Source organism: Pan paniscus, chromosome 9 (genome assembly GCF_029289425.2).
Source record: "Pan paniscus chromosome 9, NHGRI_mPanPan1-v2.0_pri, whole genome shotgun sequence".
Classification (NCBI taxonomy): Eukaryota; Metazoa; Chordata; class Mammalia; order Primates; family Hominidae; genus Pan; species Pan paniscus.
The window spans coordinates 13,807,335-13,828,739 of NC_073258.2; the positions used below are offsets into that span (position 1 = coordinate 13,807,335).

The 21,405-nt window shown below is 42.7% G+C and overlaps 1 protein-coding gene across 2 annotated transcripts in view; it reads right to left on the bottom strand.

Annotated features, from left to right (window-relative positions):
- The window catches only part of GALNT18 (polypeptide N-acetylgalactosaminyltransferase 18), a 350,566-nt gene that overhangs the window by 88,981 nt on the left and 240,180 nt on the right, over positions 1-21,405 (bottom strand). For both annotated transcript variants that reach the window (XM_003818167.5, XM_008971424.4), the window contains exons 4-6: positions 18,495-18,678; positions 16,601-16,798; positions 11,923-12,037 (exon numbers count right to left, since the gene is read on the bottom strand). In XM_003818167.5, the coding sequence (XP_003818215.3) occupies positions 11,923-12,037; positions 16,601-16,798; positions 18,495-18,678 (497 nt within the window). The remainder of the gene's footprint in view (positions 1-11,922; positions 12,038-16,600; positions 16,799-18,494; positions 18,679-21,405) is intronic.

Below are 21,405 nucleotides of genomic sequence, written 5' to 3' on the forward strand. Positions count from 1 at the left end.
ACTAAGATAGGGTTCTTCTATCAGTATGCTTTTATCCATAACACATTTTATAATTATGGCCTCCATCACAGGGTTTTTCTTGGTGGTAATGATTTCCACCAAGTTTAGTTTTCCTGAATCAAATTTTGCAAATGTAAATCATGTCAATATTCATTTCTTCAGGAAATTTTTAGCTTTTATAGTTTTTGCTATGCTCATTTTTATTTGTTGCTTTAGCTTGAGTTGATTGTCTTTACCATTACTCATTGATTGGAAAAAAAAAAAAGTAATTGTTTGCATTTTTTGATTTTTAAATAACAATTTCTTAAAAAATACCACATAAAAAGTGTAGCAGGTTGAGTTGTGTACTTGTTACTATTGCCATTGGCAGATCAAAGAACACAGAAAGTCCTCAAAGCCAAAATGGAGGGAGGGGTAAAACATTCTGTTTAAGCTCATGACTTTTTCTACAATCTGAGATGAGTACTCAGAACGTGGTAAGGTGGTTGTCTCTCCAGCTAGGCTGAGAGCCACTCAAAGGCAGGGGCTGTCATTCATCTCCAATTTCCCAGCAGGGGGAAAGTGAAGGTTTGAAGGATGAATGAATGAATAAATAATGAACCCACCTGGAAGTGATGAGAAATTTTGTCAGATTTCTTACTGAAGACCACAACGCTATGCCTTCTTAGACCAGGCATAAATGGCTTCTGAAGCCAACTTTCTTCGGTTCAAATCGCATCTTTACCACTTACCAGTCATGTAACCTTGAGCAAGTTATATCACCTCTCTCTGTGCTTCAGTATATCCAACTGTAAGTGGAGATAGTAATAGTACCTACATTTCAAGGTACTGCAAGGATTAAGTGAATTAATACATGTAAAGCACTTAGGACAGTATCTCACATATAATACCTGTCATATTACTATTAATCATTAGTATTACAGTCAAAAAGTTTATCTATCTTTCTATCTATCTTTCTAGTGATATTTGAAGATGTCCCAACACAGGGAGCTCATTGTATCATTAGCATCTTTTTTATGGTTCTAATTTATGTTTCTGATATTGAGTAACTACATCTCTTACAGCTTATACTCACTGTTTATAGCTCTGACTTTCTGAGGCATACAGAATATATTTTCTTATATGTGACTGGTCTGTAAACTCAAAGCCTGCTCTTTCAGCACATACTAGGCTCCAAGCACATTATGAAAATTAAACAGCCATAAATCCTGACATCATGTGTTTTAAAGTCCAGCAGGAAAGAAGAGGGAAAGATGATATTTGTGTCTTGCCTAGATCTTCCCCTCCTTTGAATCCAAGACCTTTCTGCATTAGTTTGCTAGGCTAAATTCACCCTGTGGACTTACAAACATAAAGCCTATAAAAATGAAATTGTGTGATATTAGTACATAAATAGACCAACAGATCAATGAAACCAAAATAGAAAATCCAGAAACAGACCCAAAAGTATGTGGCAATTTATTGTACAATAAAGGTAGTTTTGCAAAACAGTGAGGAAAGATATTATTTTGAATAGAAGGTGTTAGGATAACTGGTTGACCATATAGAAAAATAAGACATTGGATCCATTCCTCACACCAAACTGCAGGATCAATTCTGAATGAATCAGAGACTAAAATGTAAAAAATATAGTCATATAAGTATTAGAAGAAAACATAAGTGAATTTCTTTATAACCTGAGAGTGGGTAAGATTTTCTATGATTAAAATCTGGAAGCAAGAAGAAAAAAAGTTTGCTCACATTAAACAGAAAAAACACGAAAAAAGCAGCCTTTGGATGGCAAAACAAACAAACAAACACGAGAAGTAAAATCAAGACAAGTAACAAACTGGGAGAAAATACTTGCAATTTGTATGATGGGCAAAGTATTACCATCTCTAATGTGTAAAGATATTCTAAAAATAGAGAGAAGACTAACAACCCTACAGGAAAGTGGGCCAAAGATACGAACAGCTTACAGAAAAAAGAAATGCAAATAGCCTTAATCATATGAAAATCTCTTCAACCTAGTTCTTAATAAGAGAAATGCAAATTAAAACTACCCTGAAAGGCCTTTCTCATCGGTCAGATTGGTTAAAAAAAATATTCCACAACATACTTTGTTGGTATGGCTGTGAGAAGACAGGCACCTTCATCATTCCTGGTGGGAAAAATATTATCCCTCTGAAATACTACCCCTCTGGAAGGATATTTGATGATGTCTAGCAAAGTTACGTATGCATTTACCCTTTGACTTCGCAATTCCATTTCTAGGAATCTATCCAAAAGATAACCAATAAAAATATGAAAAAAGTATGCAAAAGACTATTAATTATAGCACTATGCTCTCAAAAGGAAATTGGTAGAATAAACTATAAAATGTTTATGCATTTGAGTAGTATGCAACCGTAAGAAAGGAATGAGGAATATCTCTATATACTGTTATAGAACAATCTTCAGAAAAAAGTGAGATAATAAAAATGTGCATAGTATACTACCATTTATCTAAGAAAGGGGACCTGTGAATATATATTCACATTTTCTTGCCTTCTTTCAAAGTATTAAGTAAAACAAACAAAAATAAATGTTTACATTGGAAATAGAAAACAGGATGAAGAGAACAATGCTGAAAGTTCCTTATTTTGTAGATTTGACTTTGGACTGTATATTTACCTCATTTTTATAAACTAAATAAAAATTTATATGACTATAAACATTTAAATATAAAAGTCAGAAGCAAAATGAAACAACTGATCGTACTTCTTAGGTTGGTAGGACATCCGTACAGAGAGGAACACTTCTAGATAACTGTGGATAATAGGAATTTGACTGTACAACCTAGTGGGATAAAATCTAAAGAAGAAATGCAAAATAAATTAAACCATTTAATTTATCATATCATTGGTGGTAGCATTGTCATTAATATGCTGAAACAGTCTTGAGCATTCTGGGGAATAAAATAAACAGGTACCTATATTGTTGTCATTAAGAACCAGAAATTTTGGCATGAAAGAAAGGAAACATAGATGTAAAATTGATGAACTAAAATTCTGTTGTCCTAAGTTTGAATGAGAAAGATCATCATGAATGCCTGAAATATTTTAGCTCTATAATAATAATAATAATAATTTCTAGCTCTGACTACTGAAAAGACCTAGAAACATGGACCAACCCAGTAGCAATGAGCATGCCCAGTGCCCAGATTGTGGTTTTAAATACCACTTCTCACTAACAGTAAGCTGGGTTCCTTAGGGAAGTAGCTAATTACAAGTCTGGAGCAGGAAATGTGTAAGATGAGCCTGGAACCCTCCTCGTGGCAGGGAAGCCATTAAAGAGTCAAAAGGACCCATGGACAAATGTCAACAGGCTCCCAATGGACAAAGGTGGAAAATTTGCAAGTCAAAAAGGATATTAAATGTATGTAAGGATAATTAATTGAAATACATCAAATACGTTTAAACCCATAAGTTCACAGGGATACTAAAAAACTAATTCGTCCCCTTTGGAGGGTGGTTGAGAATCAGTTCATTATTTTGAAAGCTATTATACAAAGAACTATTTATCCTGACTTTTCCAAATGAATTTATTTGTACTTCTGGGCAACCAAGGAATGGATTATTGTACATGTCTCTACAAGAAGTATTTCAGTTAATAAATGAGGAAAGAGAAATAAAATTAAAATATTACTATTTGGTAACCCCTAAGGAATTACTGAATCTAGGCAATAATCAGCAATGATGGTTAGCATCACAAATGGGAACACAAGTAGACAGAATGTACCTCATGATGGAAGAACACACATACTGTCTATGAAATATTCTTGCTACAAAATTGAGCCCAAGTCTCTAGATTTAACTACCAATTTAGATGAAATGTATGGGACAGAAGGACCTGTTAAATGACATCCGGGGAATGTAATCAAGAAAATCTAGACTGTGAGAATCTCTGCAGGAAAAATGACCTGATCTCTTCAAAAACGAAATTACAAGAGGGGGGGAAAAAAGTGATGGAGAAAGATATTCAGTAGATTATGGAGACTGGAAAGACAAATTAACCAACTGAATCTTGATTCAAGCAAACAAATTGTATAACAAAACAAAAACTTATGAGAGAATTAGAAAAATGTGTATACTCGAATATTTGACAGCATTACAGTATTCTTTTCAACTCTTTTAGGACTGAAAATAGCATTGTGGCCATGGTTCTTTAAAAGTCCTTATCTATTTTGGATGCATACTGAAATATTTTTGATGAAATGATATGATGTCTGGGATTTCCCTCAAAATAACTAGAGTTAGGTGGGGGATTAGGCAGAGGTAAAGATGAAACCAAATTGGCCATAAGTTGACAATACTGAAACAAGGTAACAACTGCAATGGGATTTATTTTACTATCTCACTGTTTTTGTATATATTCGATATTGTCCATAATAAAGTTTTTTCTTTTTTCCTTAATTTTTTTCATTATTTCTTTTAAAAATGGGATATGAGTGCAGAACATGCAGGTTTGTTCCATAGGTATACGTGTGCCATGGTGGTTTGCTGCACCTATTGACCCATCCTTTAAGTTCCCTTCCCTCAACACCCAACCCCCTACAGGCCTTCATGTGTGTTGTTCCCTTCTCTGTGTCCATGTGTTCTCAGTGTTCAGCTTCCACTTATGAGTGAGAACATGTGGTGTTTGGTTTTCTGTTCCTGTGTTAGTTTGCTGAGGATGATGGCTTCCAGCTTCATCCATGTGCCCGCACAGGACAGGTTCTCATTCCTTTTTATGGCTGCATAGTATTCCATGGTGTATATGTACCACATTTTCTTTATCCAGGCTATCATTGACAGGCATTTGGGTTGGTTCCATGTCTTTGTTATTGTAAATAGTGCTGCAATAAACATACGTGTACATGTGTCTTTATAGTAGAAAGATTTATATTCCTTTGGGTATATGCTCAGTAATGGAGTTGCTAGATCAAATGGTGTTTCTGGTTGTAATCCTTAAGGAATCACCATACTGTCTTCCACAATGGTTGAACTAATTTACATTCCCAGTGTATAAGCATTCCTATTTCTCCACAGCCTCACAAGCATCTATTGTTTCCTGACTTTTTAATAATCACCATTCTGACTGGTGTGAGACGGTATCTCATTGTGGTTTTGATTTGTATTTCAATAGAGAGTTTTTTCAAGGCTCATTTATGATAAAGTATCTGGAATATGAAGAACAATACCTATATAGTATATTACTTGTTTTAGAGGACAGACAAACCCAGGTTCAAACTCCATTTCCCATAAGAGGAACTCTGTCATGTGTAATTCTTGGAAATGTAGAAACTGAAAAGAGCTATATGATCTGTCACTGTCCCCTCGAAGCAAAGGTATGTACACAAACCTAGATTTAGCTAATTGTGTGCTGTCACTCAGGACTTCCAATCTTTGTGAATGTCACCAAAACCCAAGCAACAGTGCCCAGTACCCAGTGGTAGGACTATCTAGTCATGGCAGTAGGGTCAGAGGTATTGTCCCAAATACGCTATTATGACCATGTGGCTCTGGCTGTAGTTTCTGCTGTTTAGCCTCTCTTGGCTTTTGCTTGTTTTCTGAATCTGCTTCTTTGAAAAGCAAATTAATTCTTTGAGATACCCGTGTCCTTCCAATAAATTTCTTTTCTTTTTAAGTTAGGTTGAGTCAGTTTTCTTAGCTTGCAACACAGGTTCCTGAGTGTCATTTGAATAAAAAGTTAAGCACGGCTATAATACATATAAATTAATGTATGCCTTAAAAAATAAAGCACTATATAAAATGTGTGGTAGTATTTTTATGCACATATGCATCTACATGTATAATAGATATGATGATATGCTTGTATAGAGAACTGTATGAAGTAATTAATTTCTTCTTGTTATCTTTACTGTTAAAAATAATGATTAGAATAATGAGATAATAAAGCATAAGAATGAATTAACTCCTTGACCAACATAAACATTTTTAATCATATAACACTATTAGGATAATACTCTCTGGCTTGCCTTCAGCATTTGATTGCTGTGAGCAATAAATAGGATAATTGTAGGGAGAGAATTTGAAAATATAGATGAAAGGTACTGCCATTGTTATTTAGCTGATATAGAAGCAGCAGACAAACCCAGTGTAGGGGGTAAGGGGATTTTTGATATCTAGTGACTTTGTAATTTGTGAAGTATACTCCTTCTATTGTGTCCACACCTTCTTTGCTTCTTTCATCCCTCATGCTCTGTAGAATAGCTGTTGGTATTTTGCCAGGGCATGTGTAGGTATTAGGTTCTCCATGATTGAGGAAAAAACCTAGGAGAGGGGATGAAAACTGGCAGACTAGGACAACAGAAAGACTTAATGAGTTTAGAATAAAGTCACTGTCCAAGGTACTGAGAAATCTCAGATCCATATTTCTGCTTTAATAAGCTATTCTATAAGGCTAGCCAGATAAGGAAACCTTAAATGATCCTTGGTGCTCCCAAGGCCCAAAGTGGAGCCAGTCAGCTTCACTTCCTCCTGTCCTAGATGTAACTCAGCTACACAGGGAGAGGGACAGAATCACTCACAGTGAGGGATTCTACTCCCAATCAGATCTTGTGATGAGGCTTAGAAGAAGCAGTTAAAAGGGGCAAGCTGGCACTAGGGAATGAAGAATAACAACAATCATCCAGTCTTAGGAGCAGATAGTAAAAGGTCATCCTGGAGGATGAGATATCTGTGTAAGTGTCATTATAACAGTAGACCATATTCTAAAGAGGCAAATGATTATGAATATCCCAAGATATTCTAAAATGCCAGTAAGAAACCCCAAGTGGGTAAAGCTTAGATATTCAGAGAAGGAGTCAGTGACTTGCAGTTATGTTCAAGTGGGTGTCTTTCCAACAGCAAGTCCTTTCTGGGAGACTCTCTTTTCTGTAATACATTTCTAACAGCTCAATCCAGTCAGGAGTCATTCGCAGTTGGGGCAAGATGGAGAGGAGAGGGGTCTTTTCTCTGGTTGCCTGCTCTGGACACCACGGTGGGGCACTGGCTGTGGTTGTAGTGGCATTCTTCCCCACCACCCCCTACTTCTTTGGTTTCCATTCCAGAAAGGTGAAGACAGCCAAGATTCATATTAAAGAAGTGAATTGAATTTAAAGCATAATAAATAGGCTAGGCTTTCTAATCAGTTTCTCCATGTCCATTCCATACAACTGAGAAGTTGCCTATTTCAGTATCAGAAATTTAACAAGTCTTACATTTTCCAAAGAAATCTTTGCATACATGTATGTACTTTTTGTCTTATTGAATAAGCATACAGCATACAATGGAGACCTTTTTTTATGACTTGGGACTGTTACTAAGATCATTAACAACTGTGCCGTACTGTGTTGTGCTATAAACCTAGGATCTGCCTGAATGTTTAGCTCTAGAAGAAAGAGATACAAGCTGCTGTGCTGCTGGACACCTGTAACCTATTCTGTAGTCTTTAGGTTCAAATAGTTTTTGAAGGATGTTTTTATTGGGCATACACTTACAGGTTGACAATTATTTTCTCTCAGTATATTGAAGACATTATATCATAATCTTCTGGGTCCCATTGTTACAGTTGAAAAGTCAGCTGTTATTCTAATTATTATTGACTTAGGTCATCTATCTTTTCTCTTTGACTGCTGTAAGATCTTTTATTTGTCTTTAATATTCTGTAGTTCCTCTATGGTATATCTAAATGGTGATATCTTTATATTTACCTCACTTTGGATGGCATGACTTCTTAAATCTGAGGATTGGTGTCTTTTATCAGTTTGGGAAAGTTTTAAGCCATCATTTATTTAAATATGTTTTTTGCCTAACCCTCTATACTGTTTTCTCAGAAAATAGAAATCCTCTCTGGAGAAAGAGGATCATCTCCATTTGGAATTATAAGATACTAAATCCACAATCTCAATTCTACATGTCTTTCAACATTTTTTCACAATTTTTTCTGGGCCCTTTGGGCTGATTTTGAGTGATTTCTTTAGATCTATTTTCCAGTTTCTTAATTTTATTCCTTTAATAATGTTCATGTAGCTGTTCTGCCCATCTGTTGAGCTTTTGTCATTCTTACATTTTTCATGTTTGAAATTCCATTTTTATCCTACTATGACTGATTATTTTTATAGTGTCTTGCTTCTTATTCATATTTTCAATCTCTTCTTTTTCTAAGTATATAATATAACCTACTTTATATTCCGTGTCTGATGGATTCAACAGCTGGAGACTTTGTGGGTCAGGTTTGCCTGTCCACTGATTTTGCTGCTGTTTCCTCTTGTTGCTTTCTTTTTCCCTTGTCTGTTTTGTGATGTTTTTAAAACTGTGAATTCATATTCCTTAAAACTCTCCCTGTGGGAATTGTGTGGCCTGGGTTAAAAGGCTCTTTCTCCAGAGAGGATTTCTATTTTATACTGAGAAAACAGGCCTTTGGAGTCCCAGCTTTATGGGAAGTAAGGCAAGCCTTAGGCTTTCTGTTCTCTGTATTCTATGAAGTTGAGAAAACATAAACTTAAGTGTCACCAGATTCTCCATGTAGAATAGCCTCAACCTTTCTCCAGGTTCCAACTTTGGCTTACTTTTTTGGTCCCTGTGTAGGTTTCCCGGGGCTCTTTTAACAAAGTATCACAATCTGGATCACCTAAAACAGCATAAATTTATTCTCTCACAGTTCTGGAGGCCAGTAGTCTGAAATCAACATATTGACTGGGCTATGTTCCCTCCCAACCCTCTAGGGAAGGATCCTTCTTTGCCTGCTCCAGCTTTCGGTAGCCCCAGGTGTTCCTGAGCTTTTGACATCATAACTCCAATCTCTACCTCCACCTTCTCATGGCTGTCTTTCCTTTACGTCTTCCTGTGACCAAATTTTCCTCTTCTTATAAGGACATCAGTCTCGTTGGATTAGGGCCCACCCTAATCCAGCACAATTTTGTCTTAACTTGATTACATCTGCAAGGACCTCTGGTTTCAAATGAGATCACATTCACAAGAGGTTAGGACATATTGGGGCTGGGGGCACTCAATTCAAACCATAATAGTCTCCAACAATTTCAATCCCTTGCCAGCCCTTAAATGTTTTCTTATGCATTCTAGCACTTTCACAGTTATCATTTATATAATCTTTCTGTTTTCTATTCAGTGTCAGCTCTTATTTCTCACTCATTTCATTGTGCTTGGCCACAGTAGCTCCTTCCTTTTTCTCATTGTGTTGCCGACTTACAAATCAGAAAAAAAAGAGCATGAAATAAGAAGAAGGCTTTAAATAGGGACTCAGTAGACATAATTGTGAATAAAGTAGAAGATAATTACTGCATGGCTGTTGCAATATCTTTTTTGAGACGGTGCTCAAAGTACTTTTATCCCTAGATCACTGTGATATATCTGTCTAGTCCTTGAATCATAAAGATCTGGGGCTGAATCCTTTCTCTACCTCTTACGAGGTACATGACCTTGAGATATATGTAAGCCCCTAATTTCACAGTATCATATGGAAAAAAAAAACACCATTACAATAATAGTCTTTTTAGGGTGTTTCGTGGATGGATGACATAAGTGCCAGTAAAACCCATGGCACAAAGCAGGCATTTAGTAATTGCGCAAACAACTTTCTTTCTGTGTTCCAGATAGGTAAGGACTTTGAATAATCTGCCTCTGCTTAAGAGAAGGGTGAAAAGTGATCTTTCATGTTGATACACAATCGTATGGTGTAATTAGGGCAAGTGTGCTGCTTTATAGAGGAAACTGAACCATTGAAAAGTTAACTCATCAAACACGAAAGAAAGACAAATACTAATAACCATACCAAAGGAGAAAATCTGCTGACGATCAGTGGTTCCGTAACCCTTAAAGGGGGAACTGAAATTCAAATGAACTCATCCCTCCCATTTGTACTTAGTTTTGCAAGTTAACAGCTTGTTGGTTCTCTGTTTTAAATGCCACCCTTTCTTCAACTCCAATGACACTTCATTTCTGTCAACTGAGAGAGAAGAGATGGAGGAAAAAAAAAAAAAAACAACAGATACCATTGCCAACTGTATTTAAAACTCTGTACACGAAACCACCCAGAGACATTTTAACTTGCATTTGAGAGCCTCACCCAGGCCCACACTCCAGAATAGCTTTATAACTTTATAATCTAAGGAAGGAAAAGCCAGAAATCTCCACTCTGTGACTGACTCACACACATGCTGGAAGCAGAGTTCACAAATCTAATTCCTTTCTCCATTCCTGCACATTTTTACCCAGAGAACACAAGCGAATGGAGGCGGTCCAACCCACTCAGACAATTCCTGACAGCAGCTCCTCGTGAAAAATATTATGTTTGGGGTGAGCATTTATCCAGGAGCAGTGCTGAAATGAGATGGTGAGGACACAAATGGGGAATAAATGGCCAATGTAGAGAGAGCTGCAGAAACGAGGGTGATGATGCAGGGGCTGTCCTCTATGAATACATTAGCTCCCCAATAAGCCCACGCATTTTGACTGCTTCCAAAGCAATTTCTCAGGGTTTCAATGAATACAGATGTCTGGAAGTGTTTTCTAAGCTCGGCTTCAGACAGACTGCTCATGTCGCCAGTCCTCAAAGCCCTAGCATTAAGTCTGGGTGGTGAGTCGGGCCCCACACAGTACCTGTCAAGGTCATTGCAGGCATTGTGAGATGCTCATTGTGGGTGTCCAATCTCCCCTTTAGGTCAGGGGCAAGGGCCGTCCAGGGCCAGTTGCCTGCCTGGTGGGGTGGGAGATTGAAGGAGGTTAGAGGTGAGAGGAGGGTGCATCCAAGCTGCAATCCTTCAGTGGGAATTGAGTATCAGGAATTGGAGACATCAGATGCAGACACTAAGGCCAAAGATGCCAGAGTAGGGCCAGTAGGTGGGACCAGACAGATGAGGTCTGCATGGATGTGTGAATAGGCTGGCAGTGAGGTGGAGCATCTCAGATAATCCCTACGGACACCAGTAGGCACAGGGTTCTCTCCAAGCATCGGCAAGCCTGTAGAGTGTGGGGGTGGCTGGCTGCTGAGAGTTCCCCACGGAGAAGACAGTGGGGGCCATTGTGGGGAGGACATCCTGCAGCTCTAATACTGGGTCTGCCAAGGATACTCCCTGGTCCTAGAGGTGGGCAGGCTTCCTTCTAGGACAAGATCCTTTGTTGTATCCATCATCACATTCCTGCCTAACACCAGGGGACCTAACAGGAACCTCAGATAAGAAAGAGGGCTTCATCATAGATTTATGTTTTCACCGGCCAAGGGGGGAAGAGCCAGAAAGCCTAGGAAATGTTCCTGTAGGATGAGAAATAACATAGAGCCTCTTGGGGATCCATGCCATGAGCTGATTGCTGGAAAAAACTCTGTACTTTGAGGCAGGAGAATGGCGTGAGGCAGGAATGGGCTGTGGGTCTGGCTAGCACCTGGGGTCAGAAAGCAGCCTGCAGTGAGCCTGGCTGCATCTTGCTGTTTATACACCCTGAGTTTATTTCTCTGGGCTATCTCTTAACAAAGTCTTTGGGAATGTTCTATGGGCCACTGTGGAGAAGACAGAGACTGTCAAAGTCAGAAATCCCAAGGGGAGCTGACTCAGGGTCACTCTTGTCCAGCCACTCTCGATGCCTGTTATTGCTTCCTAGAGCACACCTTTGCTCACTCTGATGGGCCTCAGTTTGATTTTAAAAGAGGCTGTTCCCTTGAGTTGGCAGCTTAACCTCTCCCATGCTCCCTCCCCCAGCCAAGCTGGTTCTGAAGTCCTCTTCTTCCTGAAAAGTCAAGAGGCTCCACCCTGTGTCTTCCCAATCCCAATCACACACAGGATTCAGGACTGGACATTCAGAATCAGTCTGTGACCCTCAACCTTAAACCCCATTTCTCCACCCCCAGACTCATTCACCCTGGTGGGAGCTGAGCCGAGCAGTTTGAGTGAGAAACCCCACTCACCCTGATCCCAAGCTCCACATTCTCGCCCCCGTAGACTTCCATGCCTTCGTCCAGCAGGCCGATCTCCTGGAAGTACTGCCGGTCCACAATGAAGCAGCCAATGAGGGCAGGGCTCCTGCAGGGGCAGGGGAGAGCAGAAGGGCTGTCTGGTGCAGCTGTCCGAGGAGTAAGAGCAGTAAGGCCTTCCTATTCAGGAGGGTCTGGTTCTCTTCCTTCCTTTGCTGCCAGAGCCAGTGTGAGCCTTGTTCTTGGAGTGGCCCCTGGGTCTGGCCTCACCCAACCACTCCAGAAAGGCTGTTTCATCGGGGCAGTGGGTAGACAGCTGCCATCCTGGGATCAGCTATTAGTGGGGTGGTGCTTGTGTGTGTGTTAGCTTTGAGAATTGGTGCTCAGCCTGCCAGTCTAGGTTGACTGTATCTCTCGCTGCCCTGACCCTGACCTCTGCACAGCCAGTCTCTGTTCCTGCTTGGGAATGCATCCCAGCTTTCTTACCCTTCCCCAACTTGGAATCTGTATGTCATCCTTGGTCCACTTAGAAAGATTAGCTGGGACCAGGTTGCAAAGGGTTTTGGGTAGCAGGGTAAAAAATTTGAATTTTATCTTCAGGTAAATAGGTGTCCATGAGGAATTTTAAGCAGGACAGTGATGTCAGCAGATCTGTGTTTTTTCAAAAGAATAGTTAGGCAGCTGTGGGTGAGTGACCAGAGGGTAAGGGGTGGGAATTGAGGGGCCCAGCTGGGAAGCTCATTGCTGTATCCAGGTGAAAAATGATGGAGAGCTGAGTCAGAGTATCAGGAACAGAGACAGGAATTTTTTAAAGACATATTTTGATGTAAAATTAGCCCATCTTCAAAATAGATGAACTACACAAGGGTGAGAAAGGGAGAGGAACCTGGATGCCGTCTGGCTTTCTGGCTCAGGTGACAGTGGGTTGGAGACCACTCATCAATACAGGGGCACAGGAGAAGAAGCTGGTTTCAAAAGAAAGAAGCATTGGTGGTGGAAAAACTGACCTTAAGGTACCTGTGTGACACACGAGGAGATAGCCAACAGGCAGAGCTTAGGTACGTGGCCTGGGTCTGGAATTCAACAGGGGTCTTAGGCTGGAACAACCTGCCAACAGCTATGGGGTCCAGGAGCTGGAAGGCTCTTCCTTCCTTGAGGGCTGTGAGCTTGGGTCTCACCAGCTCTGTGAAGACACCCAGTGCAGCACCTCACAGAGAATGATTCACATGAGGTGAGTTAGCGTGAGAGCACGGGGCTACTTCTCTGCTGAGAGCCCTGCTTATGCAGTGACGTTGAATTGTTCTACTGCTTATTGCTACCATTTCTAGCCCTTGCCTGGCTGGAGGACTTGGTGGCAGTGGGGGAATAAAAGGAGAAATGAAGGCTCCTCAGGGATGAGAAAACTGTCGGTCAATCACATGTAAATGAACCCATCTTTGAAAACGGAAACTTATCAAGGTGGAGAAAGGCGATTTTGCAGGCCATTTCCCTGGGGAATGCAGATACAGGAGGCTTCTCAGGCAGAGACTGACACCCTGGAGCCACTGTTTCTCTTCCTTTCAAATCACTGCATTTTATTCTAAATGGCTTTACCCTCACAGACCTGCAGGCATCCTGGGAAGCTAATCCACCTCTCCTAAAGCAGACTGAGACCCTGCTGTGGTGGAGGTAACTGAACCCAGGCCTTCGAGGTAATATCTCTGGGAAAAATCCCCCTTCTGGGTGCATGTCTCTAAGAGAAGTTCCCTAGCCTCTCTGAGCCTCCGATTCCATATCTGTAACATAGGATCTATTCTAACCTCACACGGACTAAATTAAAGCACTTGAGAGCCTCTGGGACATAACCGGCACTCAAAAGGTCATTTAAAAAGGTAAAAAGATGCAATTGTGCACTAAGTCTAGAAGATCCTCTCTTTAAATATGTGATGATTCAGAAACATCAGGCTGGCAGAGTGGGGCCTTGGCATTTGCCTCTGCATTCCTAGTGTTGGACAGGACAGGGCACGCTGGAAAAATGCTTTCAGGACACACAGGAAGGGACCTTCCTCAAACTGACAGTTCAAGCCAGGTAATGAACAGAATCTGAAACAGTTACTCTGAGATGAGCACAGGCCGCCTCAGTGGTTTATTATTAACCGGCTAGGGTATTAAGTGGATTCTATCAGCATGAAAGGGTTATCGATTTACACCTTGCCTCATTCCTGAAAGGATTAGAAATAGCTTATGAGAAAATTTAAAATACATAGAAAACCATAAATAGATAAATGTCTGGACAGACCTAAAGATTGCAACAAATTGGAATGCATGTGCAGACCAAGGTCCTCTCTCAATTGTTCTTAAAGCAGACATGAAAGCTTGCCTTTGAGTTTCCTGTTGGTCAAAGTGGAAATGAACACACATGGTCTTAGAAACAAAATGTACAGTTCTCATGTGAAAATGTCATATTAATTGATTCCCTGGGGATAGCAAGGCTTTCTTTGACTGGCAGTCAGTTTGAAAGAAATTTCTCACGTGGATTTTCTTAATGGGGTCACCTGGCGACTTAGGGAACAGCGATCACAAAGACATCCCTTTAGAATACACCAGAAGATATTGCTGGGCTCTTTTTATGACTTACACCATGTGTGGGCAAAGCACTCAAGTATAGCTTGAAAGAAAAGGGAGCTCGGATGGGCAAGATACATTTGTATAAATCACAGCTTTCTGTGGAGCTGTCTTCATCTGGGAATAAAACCAGGAATGTTCTTCCAAAAATCTTCCATAGAAGTTATTTCCCTCAACCAAGTTTTTGATAAAAATTGGGTGATAGAAAATTTGAGATTGAGATGACATTGTCTGGCAAGGACCTGGAATGCAGGCTTGCTGATTGAGACTGGACCAATACAGTTAGAGATGAGCAGAACAGAAACAGTTACTGTCAATGCAGTCTTCTGCAGGAATGCTCATTGCATGGGGGCATATTTCCTTCCAACAGCATTCATCAGGCCTGGGAGCAGAAAACAGCTACACCAGTTCTGAGCTCAACAGTGGACAATAAGAGGGGTGAAAACTAGCCACTGAGTCTAGCTTCTCTGGGTGGATCCTGGCTCTACCGCCCAGAGCCTTTGGCAGGGCCATTCACCTCTCTCAGTCTTGCTCTCCTCCTCTTGTAAAACAGGGATGAGACATGAGCGGTCAACAGGTTGCGATGATGATCAAATGAGCCAATGCGTGTAAAAGACCCTTGTACATAGCAGACTGTCAGCAAATGTTTAACAACACAAAATTGTGGCAGGGGCCGAGCAGAGTAGGTATCACGTAACTTCAGGAAAGTTAGGTGGTTTTATCCCGTTTTAAGTATGAGTATACATTTTTTCTTCTGGCAAGGAAAAATGTGATCTTAAGTAATAATCCCTGACTTTCAATTACATTTTTCATACCCTTTCTCCCTAATATAATATAAAACAACATGAGCTTCTAATCTCTTTCACTCCAAAAACTGTACCCTAGGCCACTTTCTGGTGCCTTCTGTTTTATAACAGGCAGGACTTCGCAGGGAACATAAAGACACCCACCGTATCATCAATATAGACAGAAATAGGCCAGGCGCGGTGGCTCATGCCTGTAATCCCAGCACTTTGGGAGGCCGAGGCGGGTAGATCACGAGGTCAGGAGTTCAAGACCAGCCTGGCCAACATGATGAAACCCTGTCCCTAGTAAAAAATACAAAAATCAGCCAGGTGCAGTGGCAGGTGCCTGTTATCCCACCTACTTGGGAGGCTGAGGCAGTAGAATCACTTGAACCCAGGGGCCAGAGGTTTCATTGAGCCGAGATCATGCCATTGCCCTCCAGCCTGGGTGACAGAGTGAGACTCCATCTCAAAAACAAAAACAAAAACAAAAACAAACACAGACAGAAATAAAAACTAGTGGGGACAGCTTTTGGAGGAGTCCTGAACCTTAAAAGCTGAGACCACGCAAGGGAGTCATTCATGAGTCTAGGAAGATGGCAGCAAAGGCAGGAAAGAACTTGGGACCTTTGAAATGCAGTATGAAGTCACTTTTGTCTGAGTCTTACAGAATAACACTCAAATATCATCAAGGTATACACTGTCCTGTGGGGTCCGATCTTGCCTCTCAGCCCCTCCACCCTTACTGCCGGGGGCTGCTGGCTCACTTCCCACTTCTAGTCACTTTAAACTTTCTCTGTGTTCATGAACTTTGCATATGGGTGTCCATTCCCCAACCTAGCCATCTTCTACTCGCCTTCAAAAACAAGTGAAAATGCTGCCCTCTGAAAAGCATTTCCCCACTTTCAATGCAGTTTCTGCCTGCATGGTAGAATAATGTTCCTATTCCAATGATTTTGTCTGTCTTCACTAGACTCCAGGCTTTTGGCAGTGGGAACCAAATCTTCATCACTCTGGATCCCCAATCTGGAGCACAGTGGTTGGCGCCCAGCAGACGTCTCACAGTGATGTGTGAAAATGGGTCACTTTGAGGCTGTGAATGGATTCTGAGATCTTCAGAGCCTGTGGCAGTGATTGAAGATCAGACTGCAGTTCCTTTCAACCCTGCCCACCCCTGTCATCCCCACGATGGGGCTCAAGTTGGAGAATAAGCATTGGACCAGTAGGGGGTCCCTAGCCTGGAGGTCGAAGCAGAGAGACCCACAGGTAAAGGTTTGCTTTACCTGATTGGCGCTGTGGAGTTCTCCAGCTTCCACCAGGCCTTGGGGGGATTTAGGTAGCGGCACCACAGCTCCCAGTCAAAGCCCTGGGCAGCCAGCGGGTACTCTTCTATCTCAAAGTTGTCATATTTGATGTTATCAAAGGATGGCGAGATGATCCGCTTCCGGTTCTCCTTGATGCGGGTGAGTACAGGTTCAGCCCTGGGCAGAGAGGAGACAGCCAGAGAGGGTAACCATTTCCAAGGTGGAAAAATCCAGAGTAGCATCTCCTGAAGGTCCTTCCCCAGCAGAAAGAGGAAGGAAGGCCTGCCCATCTCCTCTGATGGAGAGGCGCACTGCCTTCTGGGAAGGAGCTCCTATTCAACTTCCTGCTCCCTGAGGATTGCCGGAATGGCAAGAGGCTGCACCACTCCATTGGCATATCCAGAGCTGAGCTGAGAGATTCTTATTGCAGCCAACCTTGTGCCTGCTCGCTTTCCCTTTCTCCATTAGAAAAAAAAAATCAAGACTCAAAAAAGAAGAAAAAGAAGAAAGAAACAGATCTGAGCCTCCAGAAAAAGCTTTCACCCTGGGCTTTGATTTTGCTAAAATTCTATGTATCAACCTGGAGGAAAAGACAGATGAGGATGGCAGAGACTAGGAGGTGAGAACAAACCTACATCCACCAGCCATGCGATGCTGCCTTGGAATGCCAGCTGTGCCACATCCACCCCCCAAAGCATTTCCCAACCACCCAAGGAGGGGTGGGGCATTTGGGCTTTCCCAGGGAGCTGGGAGGCCCTTGAAGGCACCAGGCGAGTAATGTGTTTGCAGACAGGAATAAGCTTCTCATTAATAATACATTTGGTGCATAATTGTTTATTCAAATCAGCTTGAAATAGTAAGTGTCCCTCTCCTATCCTGGCCATAAATCCAAAGAAAATGCTGTTTAAATAGTCACAAGTGGCAAGCAGGGACTTCAACTATAAAAAATGGCTGTGTTGCAGCCTTCATTTGGGCCTGTTATGGCAGCATCCAGGCCAGGCTGTGTGCACGCCCTGCTGCTCCTTCCTGCTGAAGTGCCCTTGTCTCCCACTCCCTGGGCGCAGAGATTGGCACTGTGGAGTCTGGGGAGGAGAGCAGACCCCAGTGACAACAGGCATATTGATAAAAGGGTGGCCACCTACTTGCCCCAGCTACTTATGGTCATTGCCAGAGCCTGTGTCTCCCAGGCCCAGGCAAAGTTACACACAGCAGGTGGCTCTGTGCCCTCCAGCCCTGCAGGGAGGTCTGCATCCGCCACTCTATTCCTGGCTGGCTGTAGCCACTTGGGCCTTCTGTCTGGTCCCTTTCCCCCCAGCATCTGAGCAGCTCTGACCAAAGAAAGAAAGATGTTCTTAGACAGTGTCACCACAGGGAGAATCTGAGATTACGTGCTACCTCCAATCTGGCAGTGGGAAAGCCCAGGGCACCTGTGACAACATGGGGCAAGCTTCCCCCACCTTTGCCCACTTGATGTTGGCCCTGGCTGTGAGGCTGGGCTTCTGCCTCATGTCTGGCCCAGCTCTCCTTTCCTAGGTGTTGGAACTCTGTCCTTAGCTGAACACTCTCTGCTTTGACCTTAGCATGTACCCTTCTCCCTGATGACCCTGCCAGCCAGAGTCACATGTGATGTCACCATGCATATTAGGCACTGTGTGCTGACCTGTTGACCCCTGGCTACCCCCTCCCCTCTACCACACCTCGAACCCTAAAGGTCCAGCCTTGTTGCCTGGCTCACTCACACACCTACATCTCACCTATTCCCAGAATTACCTCTTTTCCCTTAGGCTATGACCAAGATCCTAGCATGCTTTGCACTATTGGAGCTGAAGCCCCAGATCCCACTGGGACTCCTCCTCTCCCAAGGGGCACTTACCAGCCCACATTGAACTCCACGTGGGCATCAAAGAGTGCCACCACAGGGGCAGTGGCCGCCCTCCAGCCGCTGACCCTGGAGCGGATGAGGCCTTCCTGCTTGCTGTGACGCACGACTTTGATGAAGCCTGGCTTCTGGCTGTTCACCTTGTCCACATATTCGGTCAGCTTCTCCTTCAGTTCCTCTGTCAGGGAGAAAATGCAGCCTTAGCATGGGAGGGAGGTCAGGAGGCAGAGGGGGCGATCACAACAGTCACTCTTTTAGTGATGACCCCCAGAGAAAGGCTGGGGGACCCATTCCCCTCCCTGGGTCTTCTTCAGTGGTCCCCACAGTGGCCAGCACAGCTCAGTTTTGAAGGGAAAAATAGAGGGGAATATTTCCTGTATTTTCAGTATTTTCTGAGGTCCAGCAATGCACAGGGTCATATACACCACACACAAGGTCTATTTAATCTTCACAACAAGCCAATAGGAAAATGGTAGCTCAAAAGAGTTTATCAAGTTCTCCAGCATCATGCAGCTTGTGAGTGGCACAGTCCACTTTCAAACCAGGCCTAGTGACCTGAAAAGCCATCATCAGCACGGCTACCTCCTTCCTAGTGGTCTCCATCTCCATCGGTGCTCCTATAACCCCCAGGGGAAGATCCCTCTGCCAAGACCCCAGCCCAGGATCCACTCTCTGCCTGGATCTCCATCTTTCCAGGAAGTGGATGGCCAGGAGCTGTGCCCATGTGAGTAGCTGGTGTTGGTTTGCTGCCTGTGGTCCTGGACCTGGCTAAGCATTTGATGCCTCTGCTTCTTCATAACTGTAAATGGGGCCTGCAGCAACAGAAACAGGCCTCAGCAGCAGCCCCCTGAACCCTCAGCAAGAGAGGGCACAGCCGCTGCATTCATTACCTTTTCCATAGCAGCTAAGGCAAGAGCCCATGACAGCCCTCATAGTTGGTTGGACAGGATTCTAAAGTTCCTTTTGAACCAAGCATCCATCCCAAGGTGTGAATTCCCTCTGTCTGCCCTGATGAGTGATCATGCAGCCCCTGCAGTAAAAGGGAAATCCATGCAATCCATTCCTTAGAGGGCCTCTTCAACTATTAGATGTTCTTCCTTCTTCTGACCTCCAAATGCCAGGGTCCCTCAATCTTACATTCATGAGTCCAATGGGACCTATTGTGGAGCCATAGAAGACAGATCAAGTCCCACTTTCCACATAACAACTGAAGCCCATTCTGAAGTCCTTGCTAAGGACTTCTCTAGGTCAAATATCTTCAGTTCCTCCTTGTGTTTCCGCATATTTCATGATTTCAAATTCTCTAATCATGTTGAACTTCCCTCTAATTAAGTTAGTTTTTCTTGAACCCTTTCATATTATGCAGAAGTTGACCTAATACTTCTAAAGTAAACTGGGCTATACAGAATAGAAGAAATAAATCACCTCCCTTAATCTAGAATCTATGCTCCTATTAATATAATCTAAAGTCACAACAACTTTGATTGCTTTTGTCTCAAATTAAGCTTACTGCTAACATATACTTACAAATTATTTTTACATGGTGCTACTAAGTCAGGCCTCCTCCATCCCATCTCTGTGGATGCGGGTGCATGTGCAGGTGCTTGTGTGTGTGTGCACATATGGGTGCCTGCTTTGAGTCAAAACAAAGAATCTTATGTTTACTTTTATTTAATCAGCCTTTCTAAAGATTTCCACTATTTCTTTGGATGTCAAAGTGTTTTTGTCCCCTGATTTCATTACCCAATGTCTTTCTTATCCAGCCCTTCTAGGTTTCCAGCTTCTGCAAAAGTGATGAGCATATGGCCTTTCTTGTCATTCAAGTGATCCTTTTAAACAGTATGACCCCTGTCCTAAGCTAGGGCTGGTGGGGGCTGTCAGTGTCCTCATTCCAGCCTGGAGAAAACTCGGCTGACTTCTGGGCTGCCACTGACATGCCGTATATCTCACTGCAGTCCATACGGAAATGACCTCAAGATATCCAATTGCCGCAGCTGCCTGGGGAGGTCACTGTCCCACAAATGTCAGGACATTGGCCATGGAGCAGCATAACTCAATATGTCTCACACTTACAAGGTCTTCAAGCACCGTTGCCAGGAGGCTTCTTAAAACATTTACTGTTTTATCACTTCCAAGGTCCATTTCTCATATATCCTTTTTGAAAAATTTAGATAGAGCTCATAAAGTCTGATATCTGGGTTTTGGATGGTGGCAGTTAAGTGTTGAGTGCGCAGAACTTGAAGTGAGAACTGGGCTAGTACCAAATGGCCTGATACAAATCCCCTCTCTTCCCCATGAAAGGGATACCTGTCCCCTTCTCTCCCTCCTCAACCCTCAGGTGAGACTCCTGCCAATTGACTCCTGCCAACACCTACCGTGACTAAGGTATCGATGGGAGGAGGCTGAGGATGATTGCTACCAAATGGTCGCCTATGAATTTCACCTCTCTGAATTCACATCTTTGTGTGGCTGCCTCACACACTGAGTCTGGGCTGGACCGTGACACAGCAGGACACAGCAAGAGGGACCCTGCGCAAGTTCCAGGCCTTTTGCATTTGCTGTCTTGCTGCCCTAACTAAGGAAGGTCTAGCCAGCCTCCTCCCCAGCCCAGTCATTAGGCCACCCCACAAAGGCCCCAGACAGGTGAGTGAGGCCCTCGTGGATCCTTCAGCCCCAGTCGGGCCACCAGCTAATTGCAAATGACAGGGAGAGCCATTGTGTAGAGCAGAGACAGGCTGCCCAGTGATCCCAGCCTTTATTGCAGGATTCTGGGCCAATGGATGGTTGCTGATTCACACCATAACTTCTGGAATGGTTTGTTATACACAATGGCTATAATAAACATTTTCTATTGTTCTGGTCCGGTGCTGGGGTTAAAATAAGATTGTGAACTGATGCACAGGAA